The following is an 18,066-nucleotide window of genomic DNA, read 5'->3' as shown; positions in this document are numbered from 1 at the left end:
ACACACACACACACACACACCCCAACCAAACAAAAAAAACCCCAACCAACTACTCCATAGAAAGTTAAGCATAAGTTCTTATCCAGCACTGCCTAGTCTGTATTTATATTGTACCACTGGAAAAAAGCAGCAACATCTACAAATATTTTTCCCTGGAGTTTGAAACTCACACAGACAGAAGTAGTAGTCCACACTTCAGAAATCAGCAATTTCACACCTGTCTCGGAAAGATAGCATTTCATTTGGCAGCTTGCTGTTAATATTGTCACCCACTAATTAATTCTGCTGTGGAATTCTCAGCTGGTCTCTGGCTTCATTCTCTTATTAACTCTTAATTATAGAGCAAGCAAAATCTAGGGATCACCGAGGGAGGGTCTCATGGGCATCAAGGAAGAGACTAGTGATAAATGCATTAGGCAAGGTAAGCTGTAAATACATAGTGGTGCACTTAGCAGTGAATTAGCTAGGCACTGAAAAAAAGAAAGAGGATTGTGGATTAGACTTACGTGTCAGGGTATCAGGACCTTTGCAGTGAAGTGTCATGTTAGAACTCCACTTTCTTGACCTCCACGTAGTGGACTGGTGTGGCAGGCAGTCTGGAGAATGCAAGATTGCCCTGTCAAAATCAGAGTAATAAAACAAGCACTTACAGCAACCATTTCTGGCATACATCTTTTTCTGGGCACCCCCAGTGGCACCATTAATTTTTTTTTAAACAACTGGTCATCTTGTAATTCCCACTTCCCCTTGACACTTTATTGCAGTAAGTGACGTTCATGAAGTGTCATTTATAAGACCTGGGAAAAAAGAAAGTTTACATTAGCCCTTGCATGTTTTTAATCCTATTACCAAATATTCTTCTCGTTAAGAAAAAAAAAAAAAATCTCAGTGAACATGGAGCTACCATTCAAGCAACTCAGCCCTTCCAGTGAATATTTTTCATCTTTTTGAAGTTACATGTCCAGAGTTCCCCCATTAGTACCAATGCATTTCAAAACAGCATATTGTACTGGGACAAATAAATTTATCTTTGGCCATGATGTTAGAATATATCAAGGGGAATTTTGCTAATCCAAATAAAGCCTTCAAAAAGGGAGTAAAAAGCAGTTCTCTCCCCATTTTTCACATAGCATGTCATGGTAAAGTTGCAATGAAGTTTTAGAGAAAAAGTGGTATTTTTACAACATATGGCAGTTTGATTACTACAAGTTACTGTAGCATAACTAAATTAAAACAAACACTCCAATTTAAAAAAATTGGAACAAAGTGCTTTTGTTTAAATTTGACAAATAGGCACATCACTTGCAATGGCTGCCTTAGCCATTATTAGTACAAGCTAAAGAATGTCTTATGGCCTATAAACTTTGGGTAAGAGGGCTAGCAGAGAAGGGGGTTGGGGGAGGGAGAAGGGAATGGGATGCCTAGAGATGAAGTGCATCATTTCCTTGCGAGGCAGAGGTGGGAAGAATTACTAAAAATTGTACAAAGACCTTTTTATGACCAGTGTTGGGGAGGAAGGGGATTTTGAACACACTCAAAGTTTGTGCAACAAGTTTGTGAACCGCCTGAATCAGAGCTGAGCTTCCTCAAGGAAGAAAGTTAAAACAGGTATTCTTTCCTTGAGTTTCTACAGGGCCTGGGGTTTACAGTAGCTCTGTATAGTACATTGTAATCTGAATTTAAGTCAGTTTGACTCTCAGTGTAATGGAAGTAGCCAGAGCTTTTTAAGCATAATGGAAATGTGTCCAGTGTTATGTACTCATGTGGACTTCAGAGGTGCTTTGTAGCAAGGCATAAAGGTTTGTCACATTTGCATGTGTGGATTATCACTTGTTTCAATATGCACAAAAAAGGAAGGGTCTCAAGGTGTAAGAGTGGTCCTCTGCAATAACTTTCCCAAGCTCAGTCCAGAAAGCTGAAAATAGCTCCGATTGATACAAGCGGCCAATAAACTCCAGATCTTGAAGGGACTGTAGCTGTGAGCTATAAAATCAGATGCACACAGGTAAGGACAGTCAACATAGGGAGAAATACCCAACAATCCCAATTGCCAACTTCTTTTATTTCAGAAGAGAGGATTCTACCTATCTGTGACATTTCATAATACGGAAATAGAAAAATACTCAGATGTTCTTGTGTCTTAAGTTATTTTTGTGCACAAAAACATGTCTTACTCTAGCATGATTTTGAGCTGAAATCACACATTGGTGCCCAACCAAAAAATCTTGCATTTGAAGCACAAACCTTGAGGCAGTTATAGATCCCTATTGTTTGTCTACGACCCTCAACTGGCAAAATCTTAAACCGGGTTTAGAAGCAACTATTAACCGAGGTAACAATATATTATCAGAAAATTTAGTATAATAAAACCTTCCCCCCCCCACCCCCATATGGATTAGCCTAAGAGAAAGTTAAGTTTGTATGGTGAAGCACTCAAAATAGTTTAAATAAAGTGTGAAACCTTTCTCTATCATATTTTATATATAAAAATACAGTCCCTAGTGCTGGTTTGGAATTAGTAACTTGTAGCTAAAGTCAGGCATGATTCACTCCAGGTAGATTAAGTAAATTAAAAAACACAACACACCCTCTTAGCCAATACTTAAACTTGTCATTTTGGCAGACTTGGGCTTTTATGTATCAAGTGTTACATTTCAGTTACTATATTGATTTTCCCCCCAGTTTGATCCTACTGTATGTATACATAGAACAAGAAGTTTAATTGCCTGCATATCTGTTTTGAGGCTTTTTTTATTTCCTCCTCTCTGTCTCCAGACACTAAAGTTTGTACCCTCTTTTCATACATTTTTAGTTCCTTCCTTCTGGGGATTGGTCAACTCAGCTTGGAATCTTTGCTCGGTTGGGAAGAGACAGTCACCTGTCAATATAGAAACCAGCCATATGATCTTTGATCCCTTCCTCACTCCACTTCGCATAAACACAGGAGGCAGAAAGGTAAGTGCCCCAGCATGTGTTGATATAATAATGAGGAATTAATCGATAAATAACTACTTGGTACTTTTTCTATTTATGAAGCATTTACACATTTTAATATCAATGAGCTCTGAAGACTAAGAAATACCAGATTGTCAGAGCTGCACATCTCCATGGCATGGATCAAAACTAAACGTGCTTTGAGGTAACACAAATTTGATAGTATTGCCATACAGCAAATGTCACTTAAAATGTATCTGCTCATGTTATGGATTCAAAAATGGCCTAGTAAAACCTGGGTAATTCACAGGGTTAGATTTCTTAGGCCCTGCAGGCCAACTGGGACTATACACAGCAAACAGCTGCACAGGACTGGGGACTTGCTGGAGCTGAATAGAAGAGCAGCATCCTTGGAAGCAGAAGCTACATTTAAAAAAAAAAAAATCTGCATAACTCACCCTTGACCCTGCTGCAGACTAAGCAGGTTGCAAGCCATTTACACTGTGCTGTTTTCACCATCCAGAATGGGGGCAATTTTAAAGCAGCTGGGTTGCAGATACCAGACATACTAGCCTCAGGTGGCCCAATTCTTCCCTTGCACCGGTCTCAAATCATGCAATTAGTGTAATGATAGTATCCGAACATATGGGATCACAAGAATCACTTCATAACATTTTGAATCAGAAGGGGAGACGTATGCATTTTACACTAGAAGCTGGGGAGGGAGCTAGGTAGGCTCATTAAAACATATGATTAACGTTTTGGTTCAACTGCACTAGAGGTTAGTTTTCATGCCCGTGCTACACGGGGGTTAACTGGTCCTATTGCACTAATTAGAAAGCAAACAAATAGAAGAAAAACCAGTAAGTAAAAGTTTGTGAATACACCAGATGAACTGTGAACGATACTTGGCTTACTCAAGCTCAAGGAGACTTCCATCAAGTTAATTGAGGGCCATGTCACACATTATACTTACCATGTAGTAAATGCACTTAAGAGGTTAGTATCTGCATGTTTGTGAAGGAAAACATGTGCCATAAGCATGTGTCATAGCAAACTTTAAAGAGTTTTTTGGCCAATGAGCATCTCCATAACATACTAAATAATGGCTGAAGCAACATTGGCCTGCATTGCATAGATACTACGAGCAACTAGGGACAGGACATGAGCCATTCACATAGCCTTCATAGTAAGCACTACCATATGACTGCTCAGAACATCTTCTAACTTCGATATCACATAATGTTCCACAGATTTAGCACGTACTAAATGTCCCCCGTGGCAAGGCCCTTGTTTCATTTGCAGCATAGTTGCCAAAACAACTGGGATTTTTAATTTAAGCCTCCAACTTCTATTAACTTGTAATACATTTCTAAAAACAAAATAAACAGCTTGATGGAGTTCTTAAATTGCCCTATAAAACAATTTGGCAATTGCATCTTATTACAATGACATCTAAGAAATGAGGGATTTTTAAGCTTGGTTTTCAGTGATGAAGTCCTCAGCTGGCTTAATTATGGAAGGCTTACTAGCTCTCCAGCTAGAGCCTTACAATTCAGTTTGCTCCATTTTGTTTTTTATTAGAACCTTGTTTCACTATTTTTTTTTTTTACTTGACAAGTGTTGGATGCCATAAAGATCAAGACCACGAGAAGCTGTTTATTCACCAGTTGTTCACCTGCTCCAAATTTAAGAGGCTTTAACATAGTTATTAGAAGATACAATTAAAGTTGTTGATCCATTCCCTTTCCTCATGTAAAAATATAACCAAGTTAAAAGGGAAAAAGCAATTTGGGCAGAGGTCTTTAGGAATAAACACAAGATATGCCCAAGTTATTTGGATCCATGTTTTGTTTTTCCGTGGGCAAGCTTGAGGCACTCTTTTTCTTTGACTTCTAGGTTACCCCCTGGACACTGTGCTCCCCCTTTTGGAAAAAGGGAGGTTCTTTTTGGAAAAGGGAGTCCAGCTGCCCAAGCCCCAATTTTTTCCTCCTAGTAGCTTAAGCACACCTTCTCCAGAGCTCCAGCACTCCAGGTATTCTGGTTTTACTGTCATAAAGACATATGATAGCTGAAGCCAAATTGAATACAGACTTCATGGATCAAGTTTTACAACATTCATTCTTTACTTTCAGCAGTACAAGAGAGATACAAAACCACGCAGAATAATAAACTCTGGGGAACTATTACCGGTCTCAGCATTCTTGGATGCTCATTAACATTTGGTCAGCATCTTGTAAGAAACCTACAACCCTGCTTCTTCTCTTAACACGGCATTGATTTCTACCCCATGAGAGATTCTTCCTTTTATACACTCCTGTCCCACCTCCCCCCATGACCTATTTCCTCAGCCTTGAATTACTATCCGGTGATCAGCTGCCTAGTTACCAGCTCATTTGGCAGGGAGGGTTTGCCTTATTAGCCTGCTTTTTGTCCAAGGATTTTTTTTCATTTGAATGAAAGGGTTGAGAACCTTCCATTGCTAGTCCTCCAGCAAGTTCAAGAGCTTTGCCTGAGGTGTCCCACATTTCACACTTAATAGGGGAGCTACAAAGCTAAATTGCAAGCAAGGAATGGTCTTATAAACAAAATGAGACTCAGCAAACACAACCAAGGCTGTAGTTTGATATAGGTGTGAAGATATATTCTAGGCATACACTAACCCGTGACAACACCCTTCATTGTATTGTCCCTGTGCTGTTTGTGCTTTGTGAGTAAGATCTTCAGAGGTTCACATCCCATTTTCGCAAACAGTTGAGGCCCAGAGGGTACAGTGCATAATGCAAATCGATGTAGTGCTAAGTTAAATACTGGCAGCGGTATATAGCATAGCTTTCTGTCCAAGCTACTTAGCCCTGCTGATTTTTACTTTTAACAAGCAGTGAAAGACTTAAAAAAATGGGGTCTAAGCCTTAAATACACAGAAGGCGTTCATGTAAATTACTAAATAACTATGCAGCATATTAAGGAAACGTTATGTTCTGTCTGTAGATATTTAAATATTTTCAGTTCGATCTTTTCAGTGTACAGTCTCAGGGAAAATGTTGCCTAAGAGGGCCAATAAATGTTTCCCCTTCTTTTGTAATGAAATTGCCCTTGGAAGTTTTTTTGCAAATTTCCTCTGCAGTTTTTGAAACAGACTTTACGTTGGCCTAATGCATGAAACAGACGTTACAGCATTGGGCTAATGCATGAAAACCTGACGTAATTGACCAGAAATTGTTTATGGCCGCAATTTAAAACAAGACTCAAGCATGTGTAAGTGGTCTGCTGAATTGGATCCCATAAGCAGAGTTGTAACAGTGGTATTTCTGATGTACAATGAGAATGCTCAGTTTTCAGTGAGAAACACAAAAAGTACACCAAAATAAAGAATGAAAAGCAAATTAGATGATTTGTAATAATCTAGTGTGATGTTAGTAACAGAGGATAGGCCCTTTATATATATTATTTTAAAATTGTAAGGTGAGGTGATGAATTATCTCATTCTTTCCAGTTATCTTTGTTAAAAGTATAATGATATATATATACGTAATTATAAAAAAGAACCTGAAAATGGGAACACACACTGGTTAAAAATTAATAGACAGACTGAGCCATACTCAACTCATTTCTTAAAATTTGATTTCATCAAAAAGTGCTATTCAAACAGACACCGTTATTTGAATGGACATAGTTGTATGATTACTCTGAATGAATTATTGCTTCTAAGAAATGTACTTGGGATAGGAATTCAGGAAAAATACAGGAAATGACTAAAGGTTATCACCTATTTTTTGAATGGGATGACAGTTTTTCTCAACCCTAAGATTAATTTTGAAATAAAGCATCTTGATCTGCTGGAACATATTGGCAATCCCAGATGTAATATATTCTTTCTTAACACTTCATCTGTTAATATGAGGATGCACAAAGTGGTATTTTTAATATTTCATGGCTTACATTTATGTAGCAATTCTCTTTTATTTTATTCAGTCCTTTAGTAACACAGGATAATATGGAAGTACAGGTGATAGGAGGTACAGTATTTAACCAAAATCATAGAGGCTAAAGCCTCCTTAACAAAAATGTAAGACATTCTAGAGTGTTTCTTATCATGTAGGATTTCCACATGGGTTTCGACTCCTTCCATAGAGTTTCGGATTGTTTATATGCACAGAATTCAGAATTTATTTCAGCATTTACATCTTGGAATTTTCTACAAGGTAGGAACTCTTTTTTTGGCTATTTGACTACTAGTAAAACAACACTTTGGAGGGTATGCCATAGGAGATGAATTATATCAGTGAAGTAGAGCCTCCTTATCTCACTTGTACAAGCTATGGATGTTAAACTAATTGATCCTCTTCCCATGTTATTGTGAGCAGGATTTGGCTTGTGTGTGCATTAAATTTGGCTTGTGCATACATTAAATGAAGGCAGAGTCCTATTTCACTTTATGGATCTTAATGGCAAGGTTATCAACTGCAGTTTTTAGCACTCATGCACTATTTTGGTTTCTAATTTCACTCTGCACACATCTAAAGGGAGGAGTATTTTAATCCTAATAACTGAGTTGCTAGGGCACTTACCCAGGGAGAAGCAGACCCAGCTTTTAAGTCTATCTCACATACAGGAGATATGAACTTGCAGGTCCTGTTGTGAGACAAAGCATTGCATCCACAAGGCCACAGGTTAGATACAATCCAGACTCTTCTTGGGGCTCATTTATTGCACCTTCCATTTAATATTGATTGTATAAAATGGATGAGAGCAGTGAGGGTTTTTCTGCCCCCTTGGGAGTAAAAGTTCATTCTGGAACCCAGGGCAATAGCCATCTCACTGAGCCACAGCCCCACATCTTATTTACTTTCCCCTGGGCCTCCAGGGTAGAAAGGGGGACCTGCTTAATGTCTAACCTAGTGTTTCCCAATCTTTATAGACATAAGGCACACTCAAAAAATACCAGCCCTTACCTTTCACTTGTTTTTTGACCATGGAAAAATAACAGCAATTCTTCTGTTGCAAAGAACTCAGAAAGGCCACAACAGGTCAGAATGCCTTTGACACTATGGATTTCTATTTGAAATCACGTGAATCATGTGTAGATGTTTGCATACCTAACCATACTACTATTGCTTGCTATGTCTTAAAAGTATCTCAGGCACACCAGGGTGCCTTGGCACCCTACTTGAGAATCATGGGCCTAACCTGTGGCCTGGTATTTAGAGGATGAAATAGTGGGTAGTGGGGGAGGCTTTAAAACCTAAGTCTCCTGCTCCCTGAGTAGATGACCTAATCACTAGGCTGATATGGGAGGACCTCTTTTTCCCTCCCACTAGTCATGTTTTGTCTGGCTAATGTTTGTAAACTTACCCAGCATACCTGGGAAAGCATATGGCACCAGGTACCTGTCTAACCAAAGTATAGTTCTGTGAGTATCCTGAGTGAGCACATGGACAATATTGTGCCCAAACTGTATGCAAGTGCCAAACCTGAAGTGATGAAGTGGATACGTTCCATTCATTAGGGCTGTGCAAAGCCTTGGTCGCTGATTCAGTTCAGAAGAGATTTGGCCCAATTCAGTAGCCTAATCTCCAAATCAGAATTGAATAAGGAGATCCATTAATCTCTCCAAATTGAATCAAAAGCCTCCAATTTGATTCGGAGAGATTCAACGATTCAACCATACACACAGCTTCATGTGGTTTTTTTTTATGTACCTCGAGGTACCAGGCATGGCTTGTGAGCGCTGAGATGGTGGGGCGGATGGAGCGTCCCACAGGAATGTGGGGGGCAAGCGTGGTGGATCCCTTCAGCTTGGCGGCTGGTGCCTCCTAGGTCTGGGGGGTACCTGGGGTCTCCCCGCAGCCGATTGCTGAGCTTGGGGAGGATGGAGGAGCGGGTCCCCCATGTGCTCGGCGGCAGACCCAGAAGTAGACCACAGATACTTCTGGTCCACTTCCGGGGCTGCCACCAAGCATGTGGGGGACCCTCCCATGGGACACTCCATCTGCCCCAGCATCGCAGCATTCACAAACTGCATCTGGTACCTTGAGGTATGTAGAAAAAACACATAAAGCTGTGTCTGTGGCCAAATCGCTGACTCTCGGAATTAGAGTCGAATCTTCAGATTCAGTTGAATCGCATCAGGACAGTGATCCGAGGCAGCAAATCAAATCACTGTCCCCCAAAATTGAGCCGATTCTGAATCTGAATCGAATATTGCCTGCTTCTCACACCCCTACCATTCATATGCGTAAAGCGAAATAGGATTTACACCTAAGAGGCCAGTGATTATGGTAAAATAAAATTCTTAGGGCCCAGTTGTGACCTGGTGCTCCAAGCATGTGCAGTGAAGAAAGGCTCAAGAGAATATCTCCACTATGAAGTACGTAGACGGGTCCCTTTGTATACATCCCAAATCAGTGTAAATGGAACAGGAAGGCAGCAGGCTACGGACCTCTCCCAAAGAACTGGCCAACCAAGCAGGGTCCACGTGTAGGGGAGGCAAGTGTGCTTTAGTCACAGCACGAACATGGCAGTCATTCTGTTCTTCTCCGTCGTCATGTGATTAAATATTAAGAAACAAATTAAGGATACAAGATAATGTACATAGTCTGTAATACAGTCTGTTGGTACCAGATGTAGACATGTTGCGCAATTACACATTTGGAGAAGCTGATAACATTCAAGAGCATGCCCCAGGAATTGCAGCATTTTCTTTGCCTTGCTGTGACTTTCCAGCTCTGCAGTTGGTATCATGGGAAGTAAACTCAAGCCTCTGTATTTGCAATTTAATTCTTTAAATCTCTTTAAGGTGGTTGTGGATTTGTATTACTATAATTCTACCTACAACGGGATTTGATCCTTGTCAGAGGCTTCTCAAATTCAAGCTGGAAACCCTCACTTGAAATTTCATTTAGGATGAGTGAGATGAGAGCAAAAGTAAAAAACATTTTCTGATGCTAGTTCTGTGACACTTTCCAAATGTGAAACTGAAGTTATTTTATTGCATTTGTTTTTCTCACATACGATTACAAGTAGGTTAGTTTACAGTTTCTAAAACTGCACGATGGATTGTTCTTGACCATTTCTATTGGTATGTTTTGCAACCTTTGTTGCTGTTTTGTAGCAATCCAGACGGGCCTAACTATTGAAAAATTAGAGAAAAAACCCCCACACCTTTAGGTTTCAGATTGTAAGCTTGAGAAAGTTTCCAGGCATTTTCCTGAACATCTCTGCACTTTGTTCACTGAATTTATTACACTTGTCATTGCTCTAATGTGGGTGATGGATGTTGTATCTTTCTAGGTGTGTATTCTAACAGATATTTTTTCATATTCTTTGTTGTTAAGTTTTGTTGGTCCTTTTTCATTGAGGATGTGTTTTGGCAAGTACAGTACTTTTATTGTTTTATTTTGTGGGGATATTTTTAATGTGTTGAAAACAGACATATTTTTCATGCAGTCTGAAGCACTTTGGTTTTCAAGACAGTGAACCAATTGGTACAGCAGCCAGGGAATTGCTTAGACAAGACATAACTGTGATTGTTATGTGATACAGTAAAGGATTTAATGTAATTGATACTAAGAAAATTATGTGCAAATAACAAGAGTATAAAAGGGATATCATGTCATATGAGTTCTTATAAAGGAGCACCAGTTGAGGTACACAGCACTGAGTTAGAATCTACCGGTTGTGCATTCAAGTGAAAACTTTCATTAAATCCTAATAAATCTTTTTTTATTAAAATAAAGAAAGAAAAAGGTTGGAGACCCCAAATTAATGCAAATTGAGTAGAGGAAGCTTCCATTTAATTTCTTAATCCGTGGAGCTGGAAAGTAGAATCGTGAACTCAAGTCTTTGCAGATAAGCAAGCCAAGCAAGCTGAAGTAATGAAGTAAAGATTAAGTGAAGTAATCAAACCAAAATCTTGTATTTTGATTTTTAAAAGAATATTTTAATAACTTCTTTTAAAAATTCATTTTGACTCGTTGAGGCCTAACACGTTTACAGAAGGACAACACTGCACAAGGGGGAATTTCGATAAAACTGACAACAGAAGCAAGGTGACCATATGGAAAGGGCTGCTTCTCAGTGTTGTAGATCATTAGTATGCCATTTTATAACGTACAACCTTTTCAGCTGGGCAGGGCCTATTTCCACTGTGTACATCTGTAGATATTAGCAAAAGCTGCAATTTTTTGTCACCTTCTAGGATCAGGTCCTTCATGCCAGTATTGAATTAAAAAACAAAGGCCCTGATGAGGTGTCACTGAAATAGGAGTTTGCCATGGTCTCTGGTGAGAACAGAATGCAGCCCCAGTTTTACACCGTTCCAGTAACACAGCTGAGCAATAGGCTTCTGTCACATTCCCGTTTTCTTACCTCTTTTGCTCTTTACTGGAGATCGTTTTTATTACCTAAGCCATCAAAACTATGTGTCTGTGTTGTTCCAGTTCTGCAGTATAAAGCCAAAATAGCGTTATGCCATGATGCACAGCACACTAGGGTTCTGGGTATGACTATAAACTGCATCGGACTGAAGGGTAGGGTGGCAATGTGGTGGAGCTACTTGTGGCAGGGTAGCACCTATACCAGGTTGGGCAAAATGCGACCCGTGGGCCAGCTGCGGCCCGCCAGGCCATTCTATCCGGCCCTCAGGGACCCTAAAAAATTTAGAAAATTAATATTTATCTGGCCCTGGCTGCCTGTCATGCAGCCTTTGATGGCTTGCCAGAACTCAGTAAGCGGCCCTCCATACAGAATAATAGCCCGCCCTTGACCTATGCAATACTGCAATGTTGCAGCCTCCAAAGCAGGCAAGTATAGGACACCTCAAAATGCCAGCCCCCACTGCCTTGCGGGTATGCCTCGGTTGGAGAAAGGCTAAGGCACATCACCCCAAGAGAAATGCACCTTTATTGTAGCATTTGTCAGTCAGCAGCAGATCTCATCTGTTGCTCTGTGGCAGAAGCTATAACCATCAAGGCACTGGCTGTCTGGACTCGGTCTGGCCTTTAGCTTCTGTCTCAGTGATTTAAAAGTGGGGGGTGGTAGGTCTTGAGCAGCCTCCACTCCTCCATATTCTTGCCTAAGCATGCATGTCAAAAATCTTGGCATGATGGTCATAGGACTCCATGCAAGGGGATTCATCATACACCGTGATCCAGAGGACCAGCAGTTGCCTACTATAGGACACTGAGTTAATTTCTGTTTAGCTCATAGTAAGCATTACTGTATTAAAGTTAGAAGGTGTTCTGAGAAGTCATATAGTAATGTTTACCATGATCTCAGACCGCTCAGGACAGGACTGGAGCTAGATGTACAACATCAACCGTGGCACCAGGCACTGTAGTTGCTTGTCCACCCGTGAGGACATGTAACCTCCGTGTCCTTCTTGCCTCATGGCCAGTGCTGGCCACTATTATGCCATTTCTATTATATAGTGTTATAGGGCTCTAGCCTGGGAGTGCATGCCCCTGGCATGCTGGGGCAAACTGGGTCTCTGCTGCTGGAGCCCAGGAGCTGAACCTGAAAGAGGATGCCATACCTGCGGTTGAATCAGCAGGGTGAGCCACATCTCTGCTGCTGGCAATCTTGAACTTCAAGCTCCTGTGCAGTGCCGAGGCTGGGCAGACAATCTGCTGGTTGTCAGTCCTAGCCCTGACACTGCACGGGAGTCCCAAGCCCTGTACAGCACCAGTATCTTGACCTTGCATTATCTCCATTCTAATGATAACTGAACACTTTACTTAATATGATCTGGAGACAGCCCTCCCTCAGAAAGTCAGAACTTCTTGAATGCACAGATGCTCAGGTTTTAAGTGCAGTAAACACATCCTAAGTGTAACATCTAACCTGGCCCTTCAAGTGCTTCTTCTCTTATCCTGCTCCTCTCATACTGTCTCTATCTTTTCAACACTATTATAAACATCTAAGGAATGGTTTAGATGTCTTCTACAACTTCTTCTGGCATTTGAAAAAATACTACACTGAGCTAACTTCACTTCTGCCATAAGTTCTTTGAAGACACTGAAATAATCTGGTTCACAGTAATACAGTACAGTCATTTTGTACCTATAGTTCTGGCCTATTTTACATCAGAATTGAAAAATGGAGAAATGTATAGTCTTGGATTGGAGTTTAAGAACCAAAAAGCATAAAGTGTGTTATACCCATGCCTCCAGTACTTGGAATATTTCTGCCCTCCTTCTGTTTTTTCTTCTGTCCATTTCTGCTGTCTTGGCTTTGTATTAGAGGAAACCAGAGTTTTTCCAAATTCAACCAAAATTTTTTTTTATATTTTCGACCACTTGCACCAAAAAGTCGCCGGGGTTTCAAACGGAGTTCCATGAACCACGATCGTTGTGTGATGTCCTGCCATTGCAGAACAGTGGTGCAGAAGTACAAGATGACACTTCCATTGTCATGGAAACAGCTCAAGGTGGTTGTCAGTGTCACTCTGCAGTTTTGTGTCCCTGCTAGTCTGTATTATGAACAAATGGTTCATTCCTCTCCAGAAGGCTGATTTTCAACTTGAAATGATTAATGATCAAGTTATCATGCAGATGAATCCTCTGGGTGAAATTCTCCCATTGAGGACAAACTGCAGTTCTCTCTTAGTCCTGGTGCTGTCTCCTGATTATCCGTTTTTTTGGTTTGTTTGTTTGCAACTTTAGCAAGATGCCCTTGCATATAAATAGCACTTTTTAATAGAAAGTGCGACCCTTTGTGAACATATGCAGCACACTTCTCAACTTTCCCACTAACAAAAATGTGATTTCACTCTCTGTAGTCTCTCCTTGTGTTCACATAAGCATAAGAGCAATCAGCAGAAAAACAAAGTCATCTTACTGAGACGGGCAGAGTCTGGTTTCCCTTCCACCAGCTGTTCTCCAACTTTCTGATCCCATGGTTCACCTCTGCCTGCTGCCTAACAGTCCAGCTCCACAGCTAGCCTCCCCCTTCAACTTGGTACACAGCCCCATGACCTAATTCCCTTACAATGTACTTGTCAGGTATGCTACAAAGACCTCCAAGCTGGTGCTGCATACACAGGCTCTGGAACAGAAGTAGCTCAGTGCTGGGCTAATTAGCTCTGCTTGAGGCTAACTAGGCTGCCTGCACTGCCCTGCACCAAGGCACTCACACCAAGGCACTCTGCTGTTTCTGTTTTGGGATGTAGTGCACATGGAGCAACATGGCCTTTCTATGTTACTGCTGCCTGGTGCTGGGGGGGTGGAGATTAGTTGGCTACCCACCTTATCTGTCCCGTGACCTACCTGCGGCACCTCCACATGGCACTTGTTGAGAACCACTGGTTAGAGCACAGTCGGCCAGTCCCTGAAGCAACCTCAGAAACTAATCCAGAGCATTGTCAGTCTCAGCAACAGGAGCCCATACATCCCTCCATTGAAAGAGAATAAGTATACAGGTCAGCAATACTGCTATACTACCCATCTTCTTTTAGCAGGGACTGAGCGGGCTAAAGAGTACTTAAATGAGTTAGTGCGGATAGACAGCTAACTCCCTGACAAAGTGAAATGGCAGTACCTTCTAGGAAGGGATGTCTGGGTTATGGGCAGGTCAGGTTAGATTTGTGGTGCTTAACCCGGACGGATTCAGGAGCCACATGAGCAGTCATAGTTCACAGAAGAGCCACAGCAGCGCATACACCCAACACAAATACCCACTTCTAGAGAAGAATACCCTGCAGTATTTGTAGGATGATTGAAGGAGGAAGCAAGTGCCCGATTCATGATCTCAAAAAAGACACACCCAGCACTATACAAGTGCACTATAACAACTGGGGGAGGCAGGGGGGGAAGCTCTGGTAACATTATCTGCAAAGAGCCGTGGGTGATAGGGATCCTGGTTTCCTCTGATTTAAAAAAATCCCCAATTTTCAGTTAAAAAAAAATAACCCCAGATCGGAAAAAATGTGGATTTGGGGATACTTTTTCTTAACCAAAAATTGGGGATTCTTTTAAATCAGAGAAAACTAGGATCCCCGAAAGTTAGAGTTCTGTGTGGCTTGGGAACTGTAGCTGGCATTTCCCTGGACTAAATGATCCTAATTGTCCCCTTTGGCTTTCAGTTTAGACATAAACTAAATGATACTGGGTCACGGGGAGGGGCTTTGGTCTGTAGCTTGGAGTGGATCCTGGCCAGGGGCACTGGGCTACTTACTGGTGTTAAGAACCCCCTGTGGTATTAAGCCAGACCCTGGATGAGCTGGGGTTTCCTGGGGAAGTAGAGCTTGGGTGTGTCATTTAAATAAGAAACATTTATCTTTCTGAAAATAGGACACAATGGTCCCCCTCACTCTTCCAGCAGTTCCCTGCTTTATATATGCTTTCTTATCTGAACATTATTTCCATTACAAAAGGTGTTTTTTCTTAGAGTTGCTCCTAAAATTGCCAACCAGGGGGTTAAGAATGAAAGGCAGTTCCTGCTGCTGCTGTTTGAGCCTCAAATCCTGTAGGCTCTTACCAGGAGCAGCGCTGGTAGGCACTGCGCTTTTTTTAACTTAAGCTCGACTCCTGCTGACTTCAGTGGAAGCTTTGTCTGAGAAAGGACTTTGCATTTGGCTGTTCCTTTCTTTCTTTGGAGATTTAAGTTGTCTGTTATAAATTGCTAACATCTAACTACTTCATCAGTAAACATTAATTACTTTTGGGGTTTGACAATGAAATGGGTGACATGATAAAGTGATTATAAAAGCCATTAGGTAGCCCCATTGATTAGGTTTAGAGGCAAAACCTTTTTTCCTAATGAGGAAAATATATGCCTTTGAGGACAAATTCTGCTCTCGTTTATGCACCACTGTGAATCTAGAGAAATAACATTTACATAAATAAGATCCATTCTGCAATTACATGGCAGCGACTCCATTAAGTTACAATTCATTAATTCTTGATTCTTTTCAGTGTGAGAACAGAGTGAGGCCAACAGTAAATCAGACTTAGTCATCTAGTAGGGGTGCCTATACACATGCTCTGACATGTTCTAATTAGAACGCACTTGCACAGCTGTAATGTCATGTGCAAAAGGCCCTACAGGTTTAAAAATGGCTGCTAGTGAGCTTTAACTAAAGCTCATAAAATGAGCTTTAGTTAAAGTGTCCTGTGGCCATTTTTAAATGCACAAAGGCTTAATGCATATGACACTGCAGCATTTTAAATAGAATGACTATCTAGGAAATACTCTAAATAAAATGCCGCCCCCCCCCCCCACCCCAAGCACATGTATAAACTCCCCTAATCGCTGCTGTAATTTTCCAATTTCTGATTTCGGAAAGCCAAGAGGAATTCAGTGAGTGCTTGTGAAACCTTCCTGCCGTCATCAATTTTATGTCAGTTTCAGAGTAAATTTACTTTAGAATATTGCTTTGATATTTACATTTTTGTCCTGCCCGTCTCTATTTCTCTGTTTATGAAGCCAAATTCTGTAGTTACGACATTTCTTTCACATGGTTTTTCATGTGAAAGAAAAAATTATGCTAACAGTTTCAGTGATCTGAAATAACACATTTAATCAACTTGGTATCATAAGGCTGGAATTAAAATAAGAGTATAGTTGCTCAGTAACAACTGGAAATGGGGAAGGAGGATGGTGCATCTATACATGTTTTAATGCACAGTAGCCTACTTTATTGTGCATTAAAGTATCATGTCAAAAACCGTGCTAACGTGCTAATGCACAGTAAAAATAGGCTACTGCACATTAAGCATCACTAAAAAAGCAAGTGTTTCTGTTACTGCACATTAGGGCAGCCTAATGTATGTTGATTTAGTACCTCACATTCAAGATACTAAATTTAATGCACAGTAGCAAAAGCGCATTAATGAACGTGTAGATGCGCCCTGTGTAAGTTAGTCTAGTTCCATTGGCCCCAGTGGAGCTAGAACAATTTCAGCAGTGAAGTACCTTGGTGAGAGTGGCTGTATATGTCTACACATACTGTCGGTATAAATCTAGTAAGTATTAATCTACAAGGCATCATCTTAGAAATACCTAAATCCTTAAGTTATAGGCACTAATCCCAAGGCTGTACATGTGCCTGAAATGCAGCTACCTTGAGCAGAATAGTGGGGGAAGATAGGTTGGCACCCTCCCATCCTGTTTCCTCATCTATTTGGATTAGTTCACATGGGGATATGTGTCTAATCATGTTACTACATGTTAATACATATATGTTAATTAATATGTAGAGTGGGGAGGGGCACTTGTTTTGTTCTAAAACGTTGACAGTTATCATCAGTGATTTTTTTTCCCTCAAAAATGTCAGTGTTTTTATTAAGAAAAATAAAGAAATCATTTTAATGTTTTTGTTTTGTTTTTATAAAATATCCAAAATATTGAAGAAAATGCAAAATTGCCACAAAAAGTAATATTGCCCTTAAAAAGGGACTTTAAAAGATTCTTACCAGCTCTGCAAGCACATTTCAAGACTTCATGTAGACAAGGCTAATTCCTTTTTAATAGCAGGTTGTTGTATATTCAAAAAAAAATCTCACTAGGGCTCATTTATCTTACAATTGAATTTGCCTCACCTATATTAGTGTTGATGTTAAAACTACCTGTCTATGTAAAACCTGTCTAGCAGCAAATGAGTTGTATGTGAGTGGGCTTGTGTGTCAAAGGGGGTGGACTGTACAATTTATTTAACACTTGCCTTCAAACAGTTTCTGGCCATTATTCTTACTCTTCCACTTGGGTTTCTTAAATCCTGGATGTATAAATTATACATACATTCTGGGGCGAATTCTTGCCTTCATAACATCCATTTCAGGAGTGAAGATATTTTCAATAACTCTTCTGTACCTGATGTACTTTGTTTTAATTTTGGATGTGAAACAGAAGGCTATTCTGCAGCAACATTGCATTTTGCCAAGTATTGAAATTGCTCTTTGCGACTCATTTTTTCCTAATAATATGTTAGTAACAGCATTTGCTTTAGACACAAAATGAATCCCAGCCAATTAATTAAACCTTGTCACTTTAGTGATGGCATGTGTTACTAATCATTTTTGGTCACGCTCAAAGATTTGACTTGTTTTTAGAGTCATGTAAAATTCTGTTGGAAATTACTTCTTTTTATGATCACAAAAACACTCGACCTGATTTTGATCTATGAGGAATGAA

General features: G+C 40.4%; 1 protein-coding gene across 2 annotated transcripts in view; it reads left to right on the top strand.

Moving 5' to 3' along the window:
• The window catches only part of CA10 (carbonic anhydrase 10 (inactive)), a 359,857-nt gene that overhangs the window by 124,762 nt on the left and 217,029 nt on the right, over positions 1-18,066 (top strand). For both annotated transcript variants that reach the window (XM_090060642.1, XM_090060643.1), the window contains exon 4: positions 2,813-2,955. In XM_090060642.1, coding sequence (XP_089916768.1) covers positions 2,813-2,955 — 143 coding nt within the window. The remainder of the gene's footprint in view (positions 1-2,812; positions 2,956-18,066) is intronic.

This window comes from Crocodylus siamensis, chromosome 8, assembly GCF_052110815.1.
Source record: "Crocodylus siamensis isolate JL-2025a chromosome 8, ASM5211081v1, whole genome shotgun sequence".
Classification (NCBI taxonomy): domain Eukaryota; kingdom Metazoa; phylum Chordata; order Crocodylia; family Crocodylidae; genus Crocodylus; species Crocodylus siamensis.
This window is presented reverse-complemented; position numbering and strand designations above follow the sequence as displayed.